Source organism: Choloepus didactylus, chromosome 1 (assembly GCF_015220235.1).
Source record: "Choloepus didactylus isolate mChoDid1 chromosome 1, mChoDid1.pri, whole genome shotgun sequence".
NCBI classification, from domain to species: domain Eukaryota; kingdom Metazoa; phylum Chordata; class Mammalia; order Pilosa; family Megalonychidae; genus Choloepus; species Choloepus didactylus.
In genome coordinates this window covers 81,527,070-81,544,459 of record NC_051307.1, presented here as the reverse complement: position 1 = coordinate 81,544,459, position 17,390 = coordinate 81,527,070, and the positions used below count along the sequence as shown (strand labels likewise).

Here is a 17,390-nt window from a genome sequence, read left to right as displayed (position 1 = left end):
TACTGGATACTGCACAGACCTGTTTGAGTTCTCTCCCAGGCTTGGAGATATTTGGGAATGTAACCTTGGTTCTTAGACCTGTCACTTTGGAGAATTAAGCACAGCTTCCCCTGATTTCCTGAAGATACCTTCAAGACTCTCCCTAGATGGCGCAGCTAGCCCAGCCACCTGTCCCATCTGACCCTCCGTGCCTGCTCACCTTTCTTCTCTTCGGCTTGGCTGCTCTCCGCAGTCTCCGTTGGAGGCTGGGCTGTTGCCTTGGCAGCAGCATCCTCTGCAGCAGGGGTAGTGGCGGCAGCAGCAGCAGCAGTGACAGCAGCAGGCACGTCGGCTTGTTTAGGCTCCTCCTTGGCTGGGGCGTCTTCGGCCTTGGAGGACGGCGAGTTATCAGTGGAAGCTTTAGTGGCACTTTCTGTCTCAGCAGAGCCAGCCTTCTCCTCCGAGGGGGCAGTAGCCTGCGGCGCTGCCTGCTCTGTGGCAGCGTCAGAGGTGCCCTCCCCCTTCTTCTCCTCGGAAGGAGTTTCTCCTGCTTTGCCAGGCTCCTCAGGCTTGGGCCCAGTGGCTGGGGCCGCTTCAGTGGTGGTGGGACCTTCTCCCTCCTTCTTCTCTACGCCATCAGCAACAGTGGCTTCATCCTTCTTGTCACTTGCTTCAGCCTCAGCAGCTTGGGCATCCCCCTTCTTCTCTCCTTTGAGCTTTTTCCTTGTTATGTGTCCACGGAAGCTAGCTTGAATTTTGGTGGCAGCCTTATGAGCTTTATCTTCAGGTTTGATGCCATCTTGTTCAATCTTTTGGTCCTCATCATTTTTTTCAACCTTTGTGGAGGAAAGAAAAAAAAAGAGAGAGAGAGAGAGCTCAAATGATGTCATTTACCTTTGAATCACAGCATTCAGAATATTTATTGAGTGATTTGCTCTGTGCCAGTCTCCATGCTTGACACTGGGGAGTCAAAACAGTATCCTGAAAATGCAAATCAAGCCTCCACTCCCTCCGTGGGTGAGAGAAAGAACTAATTATAGGAAAATTAATGTCCTTTTGACTTTCTAGAATCATTGGCACTATTTTATATGTTTCCTTTCCCCAGCTCAATGTCTTTCCATTGACAAACTTAAAACAACCTTGTGTTATTTGTAACTTGATGACTGAAATCATATTTGTCCTAGGTTTTAAATCAAAGAGATCTAAAAGATACTGGTTTTCAGAGCTTCTAAAGGGGGAGTCTGTGTAAAACTTTGTGATTTTAAAAACACTGTGGAAAAGTCTATATTTTTTCCCAAGATTTCTAGCTTGGTCAGAAAACTAATACATATAGGAGAGAGAATGGTAAAGGTTTAGATAAACAAATCCAATTAGAGTTTTCCCCAAACTGCAAATGCATTCCAAGGCTTTGAGGGATTGATTCAGAATATGACAAATCAGAATGGTCATCATAAATTCATATATATTGTTTCCTATGCGTGGTCCAATTTCAGTAATGGACATACAGAAACTCCAAAACTTGAATATAGAAAATGGCTGTTATTCTTGAATTAAAAAAGAAAAAAAGACTGGAAACTGAGAATTTCCATTCATGCTTTCATCTAGCAGCTACTTTGTGAATGCTGTTCTAGGTCCTGGGGAAACACAGCAGTGAACAACAGAGGGCTTGCTCTCCTGAAGCTTATATTCAACAACTTTCCTTTAAAATATCAATAACAAAAGAGTGCTTATCATGCACTAAGTCTGTGCTTGGCCATAACCTTTGCCCTGGCCTCTGCTCCAGTTTAGAAGGGAGGCCACAGAGGGCCAGCACAATGTTCTGTTTTCTTCCTGTCATATCAGCTCTGCCCCAGTGACCCAGATTCCACTCATGATGATGTAGGTCTGTAGATAAGCAAACCGGCCATCAAAGCTTAGGTCTGTCAGTATGCTAGAGGATATACAAAGGTATTTTTGAAAATAAACTACATGTGAGAGTAACAGAGGATTGACCATTTTCTCAGAGAAATTCAAAGTAAGTTTTTCATCTTCCTCAGTTCACCATATATCCATCCATATGAAGAATGAAGGAGTAAATGAAGAGCACTTTGGAGAGGCCTGTTCTGCTCCCTCTTCCCAAGTGCAACGCTGACACTGCTCTGTTCTCTGTTGTACTCCCTGCTTCCCTGCTATCCTGCTGTTCCTGAAGCCTTCTACTGGGATGCTTGCAGCACAATCTGAGCCAGGGGGGCAGCTGTCCCTGCCAGGAGCTCTCTGCTCAGAGATGGAAGCATAACCCTGTTAAATTAACAGTTGTGAATGGAGCATGGAGCCAAGATGTTAATTTATTACTCTATCTTGGGTTTTCTGAATGGGGCACCATCTTATATGATAGGACAGTTGCACTTGGGTATTGCTGTCAAGTGGTTCTTTAATACAAATACTGCTCCTTGTTAAAGTAAACTCGGCAATGATTTCTGAGCAGGCAGGTATATAGAAAAGACCTTCAAGTGACCCATTTTAGAGCCCCATTTTCTCTTTAAGAATACTGAACAGAGAGGATGAGGCTCTTAAAAGGCTAGAAAACATAAAAAGTCAGAAGGAAGCCATGACTCTATGCCTGATATACAGAAGGAAGGTTTATACGGGTAAATGAAGAGCTCTGCTTAATTCTCATTTTTCCTCCCCATCTCCCCTCTATTTCTCAGATTATCTGCCACTTTGACTTTCCAAATGATCAGGATTTAAGCTTCTGCACACTTCTTCTATTTAGAATGCATTTTTAAAAAGGCTCAGATTAGACTTAGGTGCTAAGATTGCAGAGCCAGCCTCACCTAAACAATCCAAAGGTGTAAGGATGCAAGAGAGGAAAGGGTGGGCAGAAAGGGTGAGAGCCATGAAAAACCAAAGTTGGGAGAGAGACATGAAGAGAATCTCACAAGAGCCAGGAAGAGGTGCTCAGAGTAATTTGTAGGCAGGCAGCTTATCCTAGTGGACAAGCAAGGACCATTTAATATTATTAGAGATTTAGGGACACTGCATTTTAGGAATGAATTGGAAAAAGACAACATATACATATTTTTCAGATAGAGACACAGAGAGAGTCAGGGGATGAAGAGAGGAAAAGAAAGAGGAGGGAAGGCAAGGGAAGAGAAAGAAAAGAGAAAGAGAAAGGAGGAGATAGGAAACCAGCCTAAGAAGAGACTAGACTTCAGTGATTGGACAGAGACATCCAGAAACAAAAATATTTAAAATACAAACTGGCTCTTAAACTAGAGAGTATTGGATTGTGTGTGTGTGTGTGTGTGTGTGTGTGTGTGTGTGTGTGTGTCTTTCTTTTGTACCTGTATTATTATATTAATATAGTTTAAACCACAGGTTATTCTCTGATAAAATTCCTTTCACAGTACTAAAGGTAATTGGACTGGGAGTATATTTTTGCAGGTGAAGAGGGAGGAGATAAGGAGGAAGAGAACATTTCTCAATACAGGCTGCAGGGAGGAGTCCAAGATGTCAAGCCATTTAGATAATATTTTCCCAATTAGAAATAGAAGAGCTCCTCAAAGATCCTGAGGACACCTGAACCCAGAGAAACTAGAGCTCATTCAGTATCTTTGACACAATTCTTTCAGTGTCTAAAAGGAGGAGCTGTGGCCCTGAGAAGTGAAGAGACTTCCCTAATACACAGAATAATTGAATGAGTGATGAATGAATAAGTCAGTAGCAGAACTTGAATTTGAACTGAGCAAACAACCCCCAACACACACACACACACACACACAGAGTCCAATGCTTTATTATTGCATCATGATCTGGAATAACTTGGAATTTCTTATAGCAGATCATTCATAAAGCATCATGTCAACATTCTCATTCATATTTTCATTAAATAGATACTGAGGGTCTATGCTGGACACCATCGAGAGCAGAGCAGGTACTGTATCTACCCACAGAGAATACTTTTTTAAATAAACTTTTTTCAATTTTGGAATAAACTCATGGTATTTTAACAATCAACAGTTCCCCAGGAATTCACAATGAACACCTGATCTTACACCTGCCTTGTTAAATAAGTCCAACAGTCTAAAACTATGGGTGACAGAGAAATGAGGTCCAGAGAAGGGGGATCCCGGTATTTCATGGCTGAAAATCAGCACATAAGTATCATTAAGATATAATTTCTGTTTAATTCAGTCTTGGCACAAAGAGGCTCTGTCCTAACCCCTGATTTTTTTTTGTTTGTTTTTTAGGGAATTTCAAAATTCTTTTATTTTCTACATAGGATCATTACTATCTGAGAATTAACTGAAGAAGCTATTCCAATGCAGTGCATTGCATGTAGGAAGAGTATCATTATGAGTTGGCATAACCACTTCAGGAAACTTCATTACTATGGCTTGTATTTTTTAATGGGTGCTTTGTAAATTATGCAATCACAAAGGAAACCAAGGTACACAAAATATTTACTTTTCAAACAAACACTAAAATCTTGGGTGAATATTGCTCTGAAGAAGATGAAGGCTACCATCATACTAACTTGCTGAAGCCTATTCAAATTTCTAAATCAGTTAAATGAAAGGGCCACTGATTTTGATCTGTATTTAAGAATCATGGAGAAGAAAGACAGAGATAAGTAGTTACTTGAATATCCAACATTGTTGCTGGGGTAAAGAGTTTCTTTTCCCATGGGAGGAGTAGGGAAGGCTGGACAATTTAGGATTCAATGTAAAATGTCCAAACATTTGCATTCATTATGTTACAAAAGAGCTCTAGGCAAAAATATATAAATGCCTAACTTTCAGCACTATAAATAGCATCACCCATTGCCTGGGATATCTCAATGTACTTAACTTTTTCCAGTTATCAAAGGAATACCTCAACCTTCCAAGCAAAGAACAACTTGTCCTTTTACCTACTTCTGTCTGCTATAAATAGTACTGTTATGATACTTCAAAATTTCTCTTAAAAAGGAGTGAATTTTAAATGCTTTAAAAAATCATTGATGTACACCAGCTCCACCTTCTAAGAACATCTTTACAACCAAAATATTGCCATTTTGACCAAACAAAAGATATTCTTGAGAGGCAAAATTGAAGGACTGGAGATATCCTAAGTGATGTTTTGTTAACATACTATAGTTTTCATGCCTATCAGAATCTTGCATGATTCATAAAATAATTGCAGTGAAGCGTTAATGGATATATGTGAAATCTAGGAAATATCTACGTGTGGCTCACTCTGTTTTTAAGCATAGGCCATGGTATGGAAGTATACATTAAGGAAAATGTTCAAATATTAAAGTAGTTCACAGTGCAGCTTCTGTAATGTCTTCGAACCTAGTCAAAGATCAGAAATCAGTGAAATGCCCTTTATGGAGGAAAGGAAGGAGGATTGGTCAACCTTCTCCAGTTCTGTAGATGAAGTGCCTCTGCAGGTATCTGTGCAGATGAGGTGAAGGAAGTGTACTTAAAAGACAAATAGGCATATCGGGGATACACAGGGTTCCCTTAACACTCAATCTGGTTTGAAGTTCTAAGGGTATAAGGGAGATTGAGAGCAGGATGCAGACAGAAGCAATGAAACTAGCGACTTTGTCAACAATTGTCATAAAATTTTAAAACTCTGGTTTTCAGGCCAGGGAAAAGTCATTTCTTAGTTGCTGGGCAGGTGGAAGCACTAATGCTAAATGAATGGGAAATACTCCAGGGGAAAGTGAGACATGAAGAGTCATCTTGGAAAAAATCCATGACAGGGTGGTGGTGAGGGAATTCTCTTCTCCCCTGCAGCATATGGCCACAGCTCCAGAGTTATAGTAAGTAGGAAAGAAATGCTAAGTTTCTCATATTGGAAATTGTAATTGTTTAATTTTTCAGATAATGGCCAATGATCAAATATGGGTCTTCAGTCTACTTTCGTACATTTTTTTCATTTAACGTACAGCCCATTTGCTTCCAAAAGAATATGAGGTGGTATAGTCCATACAGCATAATGTACTACTGAAGAGGAACTTATCTTTTAAAAAGTTACCTTTTATGTATTTATGTATGTATGTATGTATGAATTTTTGTATATTTGTAAGTCTATTTGTCCATGGAGTCAGGCAGAGAGGAGGCAAAGAGCATATTACAATTGAAGCCTCCTAACACACACACTCCTCATGCAAAAGACCTTATCTATTTTGCTCACTGCTGAATACCCAGTTTCTAGTAGGTGCTCAACAATATTTGGTGAATGAATCCAAACTTTGGTCTCACTTGGTGCCATTTCAGAAAGATGATGCTAGACAAATAAGTCCAGGCTTCCATTTTGTCCACTCTTTAAAAAAATCCTTCTGTTGCAGCTATTTTGCCAATTAGTATACCTTTTCGTTGTACTTTCAGGGGCTTTTGACCCATTGTGTTTTATTGTCAAAAAGCCCCAGAGTAGGAGGACTAAAGCGCAAATCTTCCTTCTCCCAAAATAATAAGGATTTTCCATTAAAAAAAAAATCCTTCACTTCCCAGTGACGGATTTTAAGAGCACCTGACTGAGACAGGTATGCATATGTTTACCAATACCTAACCAGAACAACTGACTTCATCTGGTGAGGGCAAACACAAAAACCAATTACGGAAATCATTATGCAGAAGACAGACAAGGAGAGAAGTCACAAAACTATAGGAGTGACATTGATAATAAAAAAGAACAAGTGTTCAGAAATAGCAATAAATCTAAAATAAAGACAACTGCCTTATATTCTTCTTTATTTATGGATTGGCTAAAGTCATGTCAATCAAATTACTTTTCCAATATATATCTGTTTCTTCATTATTAAAACTAATGAAGATATCCATGGGGATTGTTGGAGAATCCCCTCTCCTCCTTATTTATACTTAATCTGTATAATGAGCCTCGGGGCCTAAGAGGAATCAGTGGTAATGACTAGTCCTTAGTTATTCAAGGAAGGAGGAACCCCCTTTCTCAAAGTGGGGTTGAGGAGAGCCCAGAGTTGAGATGACATATACACCTGCACTGGCCCATTTATCAGGACACATGCTGGACAGAATAATTTGACTAAACTCTTCCATACCTTTGGGTATGGTAGATATAAACATAAGTCACCTAACTGAATTAAAGGTCAAAGTCACTGTTTCCAGGTAAATACCAGCCAATAATCAGCTCCAGAAGCAAGGGACTCTACCCCAGAGCAGCAGGAGCCAGCCCTTTCACAAACATTGTCAGTTGCAGAAGAGTATACTCACTACCTCTAGAAGTGACATGCTCAAAGGAGAGAGGGGCAGGCAAGGTGAAGGAGCCACTAAGCTCTGCATTTGGAGAGGTCTCTGTGTATGCAGCAGCCACTGAGCTGTGAACAAAAGGGAAAGATTCCCCACCAGGTTGCTGAAAAGGGTGAAGCCACCAACCAGACCATGAGAGGGGCTGTGAAGATTCTGCTAATGCTGGAGTGAGAGGAAGTGGAGTGGACAGCCAATAGATCTCAGAGAAGCAGCAACTTGCCAGCAGACAACCTCCTGCACCACCACCAGAAGTGAATCTTCCTTGCTGAGAGGCCCCAGGAGCAAACCACACTCCAAGTTCTGTTGGAGAAGATGGTCAGACCATACAAAGAGGAATAGGAGTCACAGAGCCCAGGGAACTTGGCATAGAACTTGATAAGACAGCAAAATGTCTTGTTGGACCCCTCAAGAATTCAATACAAGATAAGATAAATATTTATTTAAGTTACTGTATTTTTTCTACTATACTGAAGAGGGATTGTCGATTTATTCTGAATTAAACCCCCTTCCTAAGTTACATTCTGAATCAGTAGGTACTTAATAAATTATGTTCAACGAAGAAGGAATGAGAGATCTTCCTCATTCACTGTAACACACATCCTTCCCAAAGCACTGTCACTCTTGGTCCTCCCCCTTTGCTTTTTCCTTTTTAGTGCTTTAATCATCACCTGACATTATTTTTAAATTATTATTAACGGAAACTTCCCTTGGACTATAAACTCTCTGAGAGTAGGGCCTTGTCAGTTTTATACAATCTTAAAATCCTCAGTAGCTAAAATAGTGCCTGATACATCACAGAAGCTCCCAAAGTATTTATTTACAGTTGCTGCTAAATGACTATGTGCCACACTGTGTTGGTTATCTGGAGCATATAAATGGGTAGTACTCAGCTAACTAGGTAGTTATCTTTCCTGGACTTGGGAGAACCTCTGGGCCACTAATGCTTGGAGTCTTCATCAAGCCACTCTCCAGCCAGCATATTCCTCTATCCAGTTATATTTATAACACATGTTCAACATATACTTTTAATATTTCAATTTAATCCTCATCATAACCATGTAAGGAACATATCACCTTGCCTGTTTTGTAGTTGAGACAACTGAGCGGACAAAAAGGAGAAAATAGAACGTAGCGAAACAGCATTCCGTGATGATTAAGACTGTGAGCTGTGGAGTTAGACATGCATAAGTTGGAATCCTGACTTTGCCAATTAATTATTGTTCTTGACCTTGGGCAAGTAAGCTTCAATTTTCTTATCTGTAAGATGGGGTAAAAGAGGGGCACTGTATTGGTCTGTTATGAGGATTAAATGAGTGAATGCATATAAAGTATTTAACACAGTCCCTGACACATTGTAAATGCTCAAGAAAGGGGAGCTGCTATTATTGGCCATGAGACCTTAATCATCACTGTGATGGTTAATTTCATATGTCAACTTGGCTAGATTATGGTCTACCTGCTACTATGGAGGTATTCTCTGTAGATAGGATTTGCATCTACAAACAGTTGATTGCATCTACAATCAACAGAGGAGATTACTCTCAGTAATGTGTAATCTCCTTATCCAATCAGATGGGATTAAATTCTAGGGCTAAGTGTTTCAGAGGTCAGAAGAATTTCTGCCTCAACTTCAACATTGGCTTTTGCTGGAATTTCCAGCCAGCCAGCCTCCCCTGAGGAATTTGGATTAAAGACTTTAATATCACATTTATTGGAGTTTCCACCTGTGGCCTGCCCTAAGGAGCTAAGACTCACCAGCCCACATGGTTTTGTGAGCCAATTCCTTATAATAGATCTCTTTATATATACATATATCCTGTTGGCTCTGTTTCTCTGAAGAACTTTGACTAACACAAATCCCATGATTGCTAGTATTCCTACCTAGAGAGGAGAGAGCCCAGCTAATTAACTCCAAAGCACTACTGAGTTATCTATCTTCAATGAGATAAGCAGAAAACTGTCTTAAAATGTGCCACAATACTCAGTCTGGTTCTCTTTCCTATCTTCAGGTGGGTAGGGAAGATCTGACTGCATTGTCAAAGATAAATCACAATGCACCAACTGATACCCTTTCAATTCTCTCTAACTTTATTCATCAGTCTCCCCTCCAATCTCTTCATTGTCCAGTAACTTGGTGATAGAAATTAATTTAAACAAGAGGTCTATTCATCCTCAAAATATATGTCCTTCATCTGATACCCCATTCCCTCCCTGCCAAACAAACAAACAAACAAACAAAAACTTCATATATATCCGATTGGTCCAGCTATATCCCTTAAACATGTAGAGAAATAATTGTCCATGCTGGTTCCTGGAAATACTTCTATGTACTCATGTCCAGTAATACTCAAGTCTGGTAAAAGTTGTGGATGCAGCTGCCAGACATTGCCAGACATTTTGTGGGGAATTAACTTGGGAGCATTTAGTTCTGAGGAAAAAGGGACATTATGATTTGGGATTTTCAACTCTAATTCTTTACTCAAACATTTCAATGTATCCCCATTGGACAGTTAGTAAAGCTGGGGCATCACTGTACCTAATATGCAGTGAGAGTACATATGCGTGCTATCAGAGTGCAGGGCATTGTAAAGCCTAGATGATGGGAGATGAAAGAGAACATGGATTCCATTTCCCAATAAAATGACATTTGCTTGAATTTATATAATCCAGTTAGTGTCAATTTCATAAAATTGTTTCTCAAGGAACAAGCTTACAATGAAGTAACCTTGAGTAAATATGTTATTCCTTTTACAAAAAGAGAAAACTAAAACACACATTGGTGGAATAGCCCATAATTGGTATAGTGGGTTATAAACCTAGACCCCTGACCTCCTGCATTTTTGAGGAACCCAACAGAGAAATCAAGCTAAGAATTCGACACTACACACTCAGAAGGTACAATTTTATAAGTAGCAATCCTAATATCAGCATTAAAACTATTCATTTTAAAGTTAAATAGCATTGATCTACATTTCAGATCCTATGACAGGGTGGCTCTAGGATCTCTAGGTAGGAAGGATTAGGGGCAGGGACATGTTTGAAAGTGGCAGCTGGGTAATTTTTCTTGAAACTGCACTTACAAAACAAGCATACTTTTAGCAGTGTATCTATTTATTTGAGGTGGCCTGGTGAGAGGATTTTGCTGGAACACTGCTCTCTATCAGCAATAACGTACAGTTGCATTCATGCTCTATATCTGTCACCAGGTAAGTAATTTTCCATTTAGAACTTTACTCGAGAAATCCCAAAAAAAAGGGTGTGTTTTCTCTCTGATTCCAGAATATATGTTGTTGTGTTCTTCCATGAGTGGAAAAACAATTGAATGTTTTTGTTGGGGTTGGTGTCAGATGAATGGCATATGGTTTGAGGATGAATAGACTTCCATTTTAACTGGATTTCTATTACAAAGCTGCCTGACAGTTTAAGGGCAAACAGACAAGACCCTAGACAAATCTGAAAATCATAACTCTGACTCAAATTTTGCTCCTTTTTGTTATTTTTCTTGTCTTTCTCTCATTCTTGTCACCCCCTCCATTTTTGGCATCCAGTTCTCCTTCAGTTATCTGTCATTGATATTCACTGATTACATATTCCTTGGCCTGGTTTTGGGGTTGTGGTGGTTTGAAGCTGAATGTACCCCAGAAAAAACGTTCTTAAATCTAATCCATTTCAGTGGGTATAAACCAATTGTAAATAGGACCTTTTGATGAGGTTACTTCGGTTCCGAAGGTGTGGCCTACCTCAGTCAGGATGGGTCTTAATCCTATTACTAAAGTTCTTTATAAAAGCATTGGACTTCAGACAGACAGAGAGAAAGCTACAGGACTTAAAAGGCTGGACATTGACAGAACCTAGAGGAGTAGGATGGGTCTAGGAGTTGCCACCACATGAACTTCCATGTGACAAGCTAAGGACTAAGAATTGCCAGAAGCCAGCCCCAAATGCCACCATCTTTGGGGAGAAAGTATCACTTCAATTATACCTTAACTTGGACTTTGTTTTAGCCTCAAAACCATAACAAATAAAAGAGACAAACCATTGCATTAGTATTTTCTTGAGCAACCCAGGAAACGAAAACAGGGATCAAAGGAACTGAGTTCAAATCCTAGCACAGCCACTTCTTAAATGTATGACTGGAGTAAATTACTGGATTTGTTTAGAATTCAATTTCTGCATTCATCACATTGGAATATTAATTCCTACTGTGAGGAATTTTCTTGACAATGAAATTAAATAGTATTTGTAAAGTGCCTGCCTGGTACTTAAGAACTCAATAAATAATTGTTTGGAACAAGATAGTACAGATGAAGTGAAAATTACTGCTTTATGGAAACTAGGGATTGAGTGCATTATTAGATAAACATTTTATAGTTTCCTCTCTTTGGTAACTCCATGGAGAAATTTTCAGGCTATGCACACTTAATACAAATAATAAATAATGAATGCCTCCCTTCTCCCCACTGCCAATCTTTAGAGGTAAAGCCTGTAAAATAATAACAATAAAGTGAAAATTTATATAGCACTTACTACATGTGAAGGACCCTCCTAAACACTTTATTATATGTTTGTGTCTGTGTAATAAACATACACACATATATTTATTAAATATATATGCTACCTATTTTAATTGTAACAACAACCCCATGAGAAAGGTTTATATTATTTTGTACATGAAGGAACTGAAGCACAGATACATTAAGTAACTTGCCTAATATCAAATGGGTAGTAAGTGGCACAAGCAGAATTTGAACCCAAAATATTTGTACAGGTTGCATATAAGGTAGAATGACACTAGGACCCCAAGAAGCCAAATGAGTGAGGACAGGGCTGACACTAACTTCTGGAGATTTTCTCTCAAGGCTCCCATGCAAGGTGAAAAAGTGGCCTGGAGGGTGGGAGAGTTTAGAGCTGGACTTGGTCATTGTCAATACCTGCCAATTCTGGACCAGTTCTAAGAATCTAAAAGACCGGGCTTCATAGCTGTCACCCCATTTTTATATTCCCCTTTCAAATCTCTTTGCAAAAGAAAAGTACAAATAAATTTTCAAGACAGGAGCTGCAATAGCATGACCTCATCACCCAGGTGATGCTGTGACTCATTTTCCTTGTGAAGGTTTTGACAGGGAAGATTCACACTTAAGATGCTGAGATCTGCTCAGAGATCAGTTTCCTATTTAATTCTGCAAGCAGGAGAGAAAAAAATATCAGAAGAGAGTAGAAAAAGAAATACTGGGGGAAGTAGGGAGGGGAGGGCCTGAGGTCAGGAATTATGGCTATTTAATTAAATGAGAAAAGCAAATGGTTGAACTAGAGTCAAACTTGTTTATTCTTATCAGAGCAGGTTCAGTGATTTACTCCCAAGTCAGGATTTAAATTCAGCCTGAATTTCAGTTCCTGAATTAAACATTGCCTTTTCCTTGAACCAACCATGCCTGTTATTTTTTCACAACTGTAGTATAGCAGATAGGGAAATTCATCTAGAACTAGTCCATGGACATCATACTTGCAGTTCTGATTACATTCCCCAAATAAGTCATACTATTTATGCCATGTAGCTTACTGAAGGAAGGTACACATTTAGTGACTGTGTTCACCATGGCACAAAGAACATCATACCTTCCACTGTGTGGTTTTACAGGGAGAAACACTGCACCCTCCTAGGCCATCAAAAGAGAAAATTCCCTTTTCTCTATTTTTGGGAAAAGGTAAGCAAATTCTACACCTTTTGAATTAATCTATATGGGTCTGACTTCCAGGGATTTATAATAAACTGATTTTTGAGCCAGAACAATTAGGTCAAATTGGGTAAAAATAGGGAAATATTAAATCTCAATCTAGGGTCTTGAGGTCAGTGAAAAGTACTTCTCTTTCTACTTGGTGAACAGACTACTATGAGGTATGTGTAGCCCTCTCATAAGTGATGTCACATGACCTAGAGAGACACCACAGGGCATTAAATCTGTGCCTGGCACTCTACGGGGCACAACTGAAGGCAGAATCACTCAACCCCATGGACCCAAGGTCCAAAATAAGTTCTTTAGACTAAAGGCCTCATAAAAGTTTAAGATTTCAGCATCATTAGATATAACCTGTTGGGAACCTTTCTCTAGTCTGTGTTAGAACCTCTGAAAACTTTAGGACTATCCTTAAGATAATACAACCAAAAATAGAGAGCTTTATAGATGTGTCTTGACATGGAGAACCCCTGGAGACTGTTCTGAGCTCAGGAATTCAGAAAGGTAGGATGCTGCTGCCACTCTTCCCACGATCTGAATTACTCATCAGAAGCCAATGATTCCCATATTTCTGTATCAGCTGAGGACTAGACCCAAGACTAGGAATAAAAGATTCCTTGGGAAGACCAACAATCATCTCTCCCTGTGGCTAGAACAATGATTTTATCCCTTTCTGTCTCTTCTTTCGCACCAAAACAAAAACAAAAACAAAAACAAAAAACCCCCAAATCTTTAAATGTTTCCATGGCTTTCTTATCAAGCTGAGAAGATATTCATTATGTTGGCACTTGGAAATTCAAGGAATGTACCCAAGCTACCCTTTTAGACTTGTTTTCCTGCTTCTCTTGTGAACATACCCAGGACTTTAGCTAGGTAAAACCACAGGCTCTCTAAAGGTCCTTCCCCAGTTCCGTGCCCTCACTTAGGATGTGGGCCTGATCAAGTAGCCTCTTTCCCATCTACCTGCTGAAAGCTGCCACACCATGACCCATCTCAATTCTCACCTCTTTGGTTGGAGAGTTCCTTGTGTCTCCCCTATTGGACTGTTCAGGGGTCAGCAAACACTTTCTGCAAACGGCCAGAGAGTAAATATTTTTGGTTTTCTGGGCCATGTGGTCTCAGTTGCATCTACTCAACTCTGCCATCATAGCGTGAAAGCAGCTATGGACAATGCATAAACAAATGAGTATGGCTGTGTTCCAATAAAATTCTATTTATGAATAGTAAAATTTGAATTTCATATAATTTTCATGTTACAAAATATTATTATTTTTTTATTTTCTTTCAGTCATTTAAAACTGTAAAAACCAGTCTTAGCCCATGGGCCATAGTTGGCCAACCCCTGGGACACAGTATATCTTTTATGTTAAACTTGCACTGCATCTTTGGTTATTTTTCTCTTCATGTTCTATTTATTGGTTTACTTATTCCAGAAACCCTCCATTACTCCACATTTTTGAGGGACGGTATACTGATTAATAATAGGGGCTAACATTCAGTGATCACTTAATATGTGTCAGGCACTGAGCTAATCATTTTGCATGAATAATCTCATTAACAAATACATGAGGTAGGCATTATTATAATTTTAATGTATGAGGTAGGTATTATTTTTACAGATGAGGAAACTAACACTTAGGGAGGTTTCAAAGCTAATAAGTGGTAGAGCTGAGATTTGAGCCTTGGCAGTCTAATTTCAGAGCCTACCCTGTGTACCACTCTGTTATTTGGCCTCTTTCACTGTTTCACATAGTAAAGGCTTAATAAACGCCTGGCAAAAGTACATTATGGTTTGAATTAAATTCTGCTTCTTACAGAATTCTGCTTCTTACAATAAGACAGACTGAAAATGAGCTTATAGGGCAACTTGAGACACACGGAGGGACTTACAAGGCAGGCAAGCTTCAAAGAACTGAGAAATGGGTGACACTGAAGCTCACCTGCTTTAAGAGTGTCTGCCCTATTACTTCTTTTGCACATAAGCCGCTTGCTCCGTTCAGATGGTGAACAAAGGCACTCAGATCTGAATCTATAGGTATTACATGCAGCTGAGAAGAAGTGCAAGGCAGGAGTGAGCTATCAGAAAATGCACAAAAAATGTTGCTGAACCCCAGCTGAAGGACCATAGCTGTAAGATGGCAGCATGCCAGCTGCACTCCCAGAAGGAGAGAAACAGCTGCAGCTGAGCAGATCCTTGTGTGAGAGAAAAATACTTTTTTTTTTTTTTTACATCAGAGTTGAGCAAGTTGCTTATGTGTGAAAGAGGTTTTACAAAACCAAGTTAAATGGTGCTAAATCACCAGCAAAAAGATCACACCCTGCAGCTCAGGATACCTGTCTCCAGGGATTATTTCTAACAACTTCAGGGCTGGATAAGGACAAGGCAGTGAAAGGCATCAGAATAGCAAAGGGAGCACCATGACCCTGGTTAAAAAAAAAAAAAAAAAAAAAAAAAAGTCCCCAGGGCTGTTCTCTCAGTGAGAAGGGAAAGACAAGGAGGAAAGATGGTGTCTACAGCTCTGCTACCCAGTACCTGGACCAGAAGCATAGTTAGAAATGCACTAGAAGCTAGTTAGAAATGCAGATTCTTGTCCTGCGCCAGGTCTTCAGAATCAGAATCTGCATTTTAACAATTCTTTTGCACTTCCAAGTGTGAAAAGTACAGACTTAAAATACTCAAGACTAAACATAATTGTTATGGGAAGTTCACAGTTCCTTTCAAATATCTCCTTAAAGGGAAAGGCAATTTCAGAGATGCTTCAATTCTTGGATTCAGACAACAAGAGAAATAAGCGGCAGGTAAAGTAGCAAAAGCCTCGGATTGGCAATCAGGAGACCAGAGTTGTAGACGTGGCATATCCAAACCTGACTGCAAACTCAGGGAAGTCGCTTCACTCTTCTTGGCCTCAGTCCTTCTATGTATATATTTAAGGGAGTTCACTAGGTGACTTAAGATTCAATTCAAAGTATCAAAGTTCCATTTGCATGCCAATGTATAATGCTCCATTTTCCAATTTCCCAAGAAAAGAAAGCATCAGAGAAGCTATTTCAGATCTAATCCTGGTATCTGGACAGAACAGGTTCTCTCCCATACACTTTAGCCTCCACTGCCTCTTATCCTCTAAAATAAATTACATGCATTGAACACATCATGAGATGATGATCCTTCCCAAATGTGCCAGTCCCCAAAGGGCAGCATCAAACCAGGGCCCTATGAGAGCACAGAAGTGTCCACTGGCCACCATCCCACTCGCTAAGGATCTTGGCCTCTGCACAGATGAGAATGACTTTACCTATATATGACTATGAAGTGAGACGTAAATGACCCACCTCATCAGGGAAGCAGACATCGCCATCTTTTAAGGCACCTCATTCCAGCCCTCTCAAATGCAGGAACACATCATTCATTAGTCGGCAAAAAGCTACAGCTTCCCCAAAATCTACGTTGGAGTGAAGCATTCTAAAGGATGTCTTACTCCAACACTTTTAAAAACAAAGTTGGCAGTCAGTGTGGAGACTCTGAATGAAATCTACTGTCCTAATTGGGGGAAAAAAAAACCTGCTAAAAATAAATAACTGAAACAGGCAAATCATTCTTATCCTGTGCCACAGTTGGTTTCAACCTACTTAAGAAAGAAAAAGAGGTCACCACACTGAGAGAAAAAGCTCTAACTCATGTCAGCTTCCGGCTCATTACTTGCAGTATTGTCTTCGTCTGTGGCCACTCCTTTCTCCAAGGTCCCTTCATAGTCCTCAGCTTCTAGGACCCAGGACCTATCTAGGCCTTAAATGGCATGCTGCCTTGGCAACTTGACTCTCTCCTTCTCTTTCCTTCCACCTCTCTCTCACCAGAGGAGCCTGGAGTCATTTACAGCCCATCACACAGGAAGTGTTCAATGTTCAATATGTATTATTGAATAAACGAACTAATGCATGTGGGTGGCATGTGTTTCCTGACTAACAAAACCCCACACCAAGTCTAATTTATTTTTTTACTTGAAAACAAGTAGTTATTGAGCAACTCCTACCTACTAGGCACAGTACAGCATAGAACATTATAAGCACCTGCTCATGGAGCTTACATTCTAATGGGAAGAGATTGATGGTAAATACCTAATACATCAGGAAATGAAAAGTGTTGTGAAAATAATGCAGGATAAGGGAAATAATGCCAGGGTAGGTGAGGTACAAACATGGGAGCAGATGTACTTACTGTTATAGTCAGGGAATGTGTTTCTGATAACTTGATATTTGAGGAGAGATCTGAGGAAGTGAGGCAGCCAGCTGTGTGTTGTATGTGGGGAAAGAGTTTCAGGAGGGGTATGTTGGTGTCAACTTCCACTAGCTCTGATTGTGCCCATCCTTTCCCAATTCCACATTCAGTGAAGTCAAGTAGGTAGCTTGAAATAAGCCAGGATCA

The 17,390-nt window shown here is 39.8% G+C and overlaps 1 protein-coding gene across 1 annotated transcript in view; it reads right to left on the bottom strand.

Annotated features, from left to right (window-relative positions):
- Window positions 1-17,390, bottom strand: part of GAP43 (growth associated protein 43) — a 102,882-nt gene that overhangs the window by 40,242 nt on the left and 45,250 nt on the right. The window contains exon 2 of the mRNA XM_037839523.1: window positions 200-815. Coding sequence (XP_037695451.1) covers window positions 200-815 — 616 coding nt within the window. The remainder of the gene's footprint in view (window positions 1-199; window positions 816-17,390) is intronic.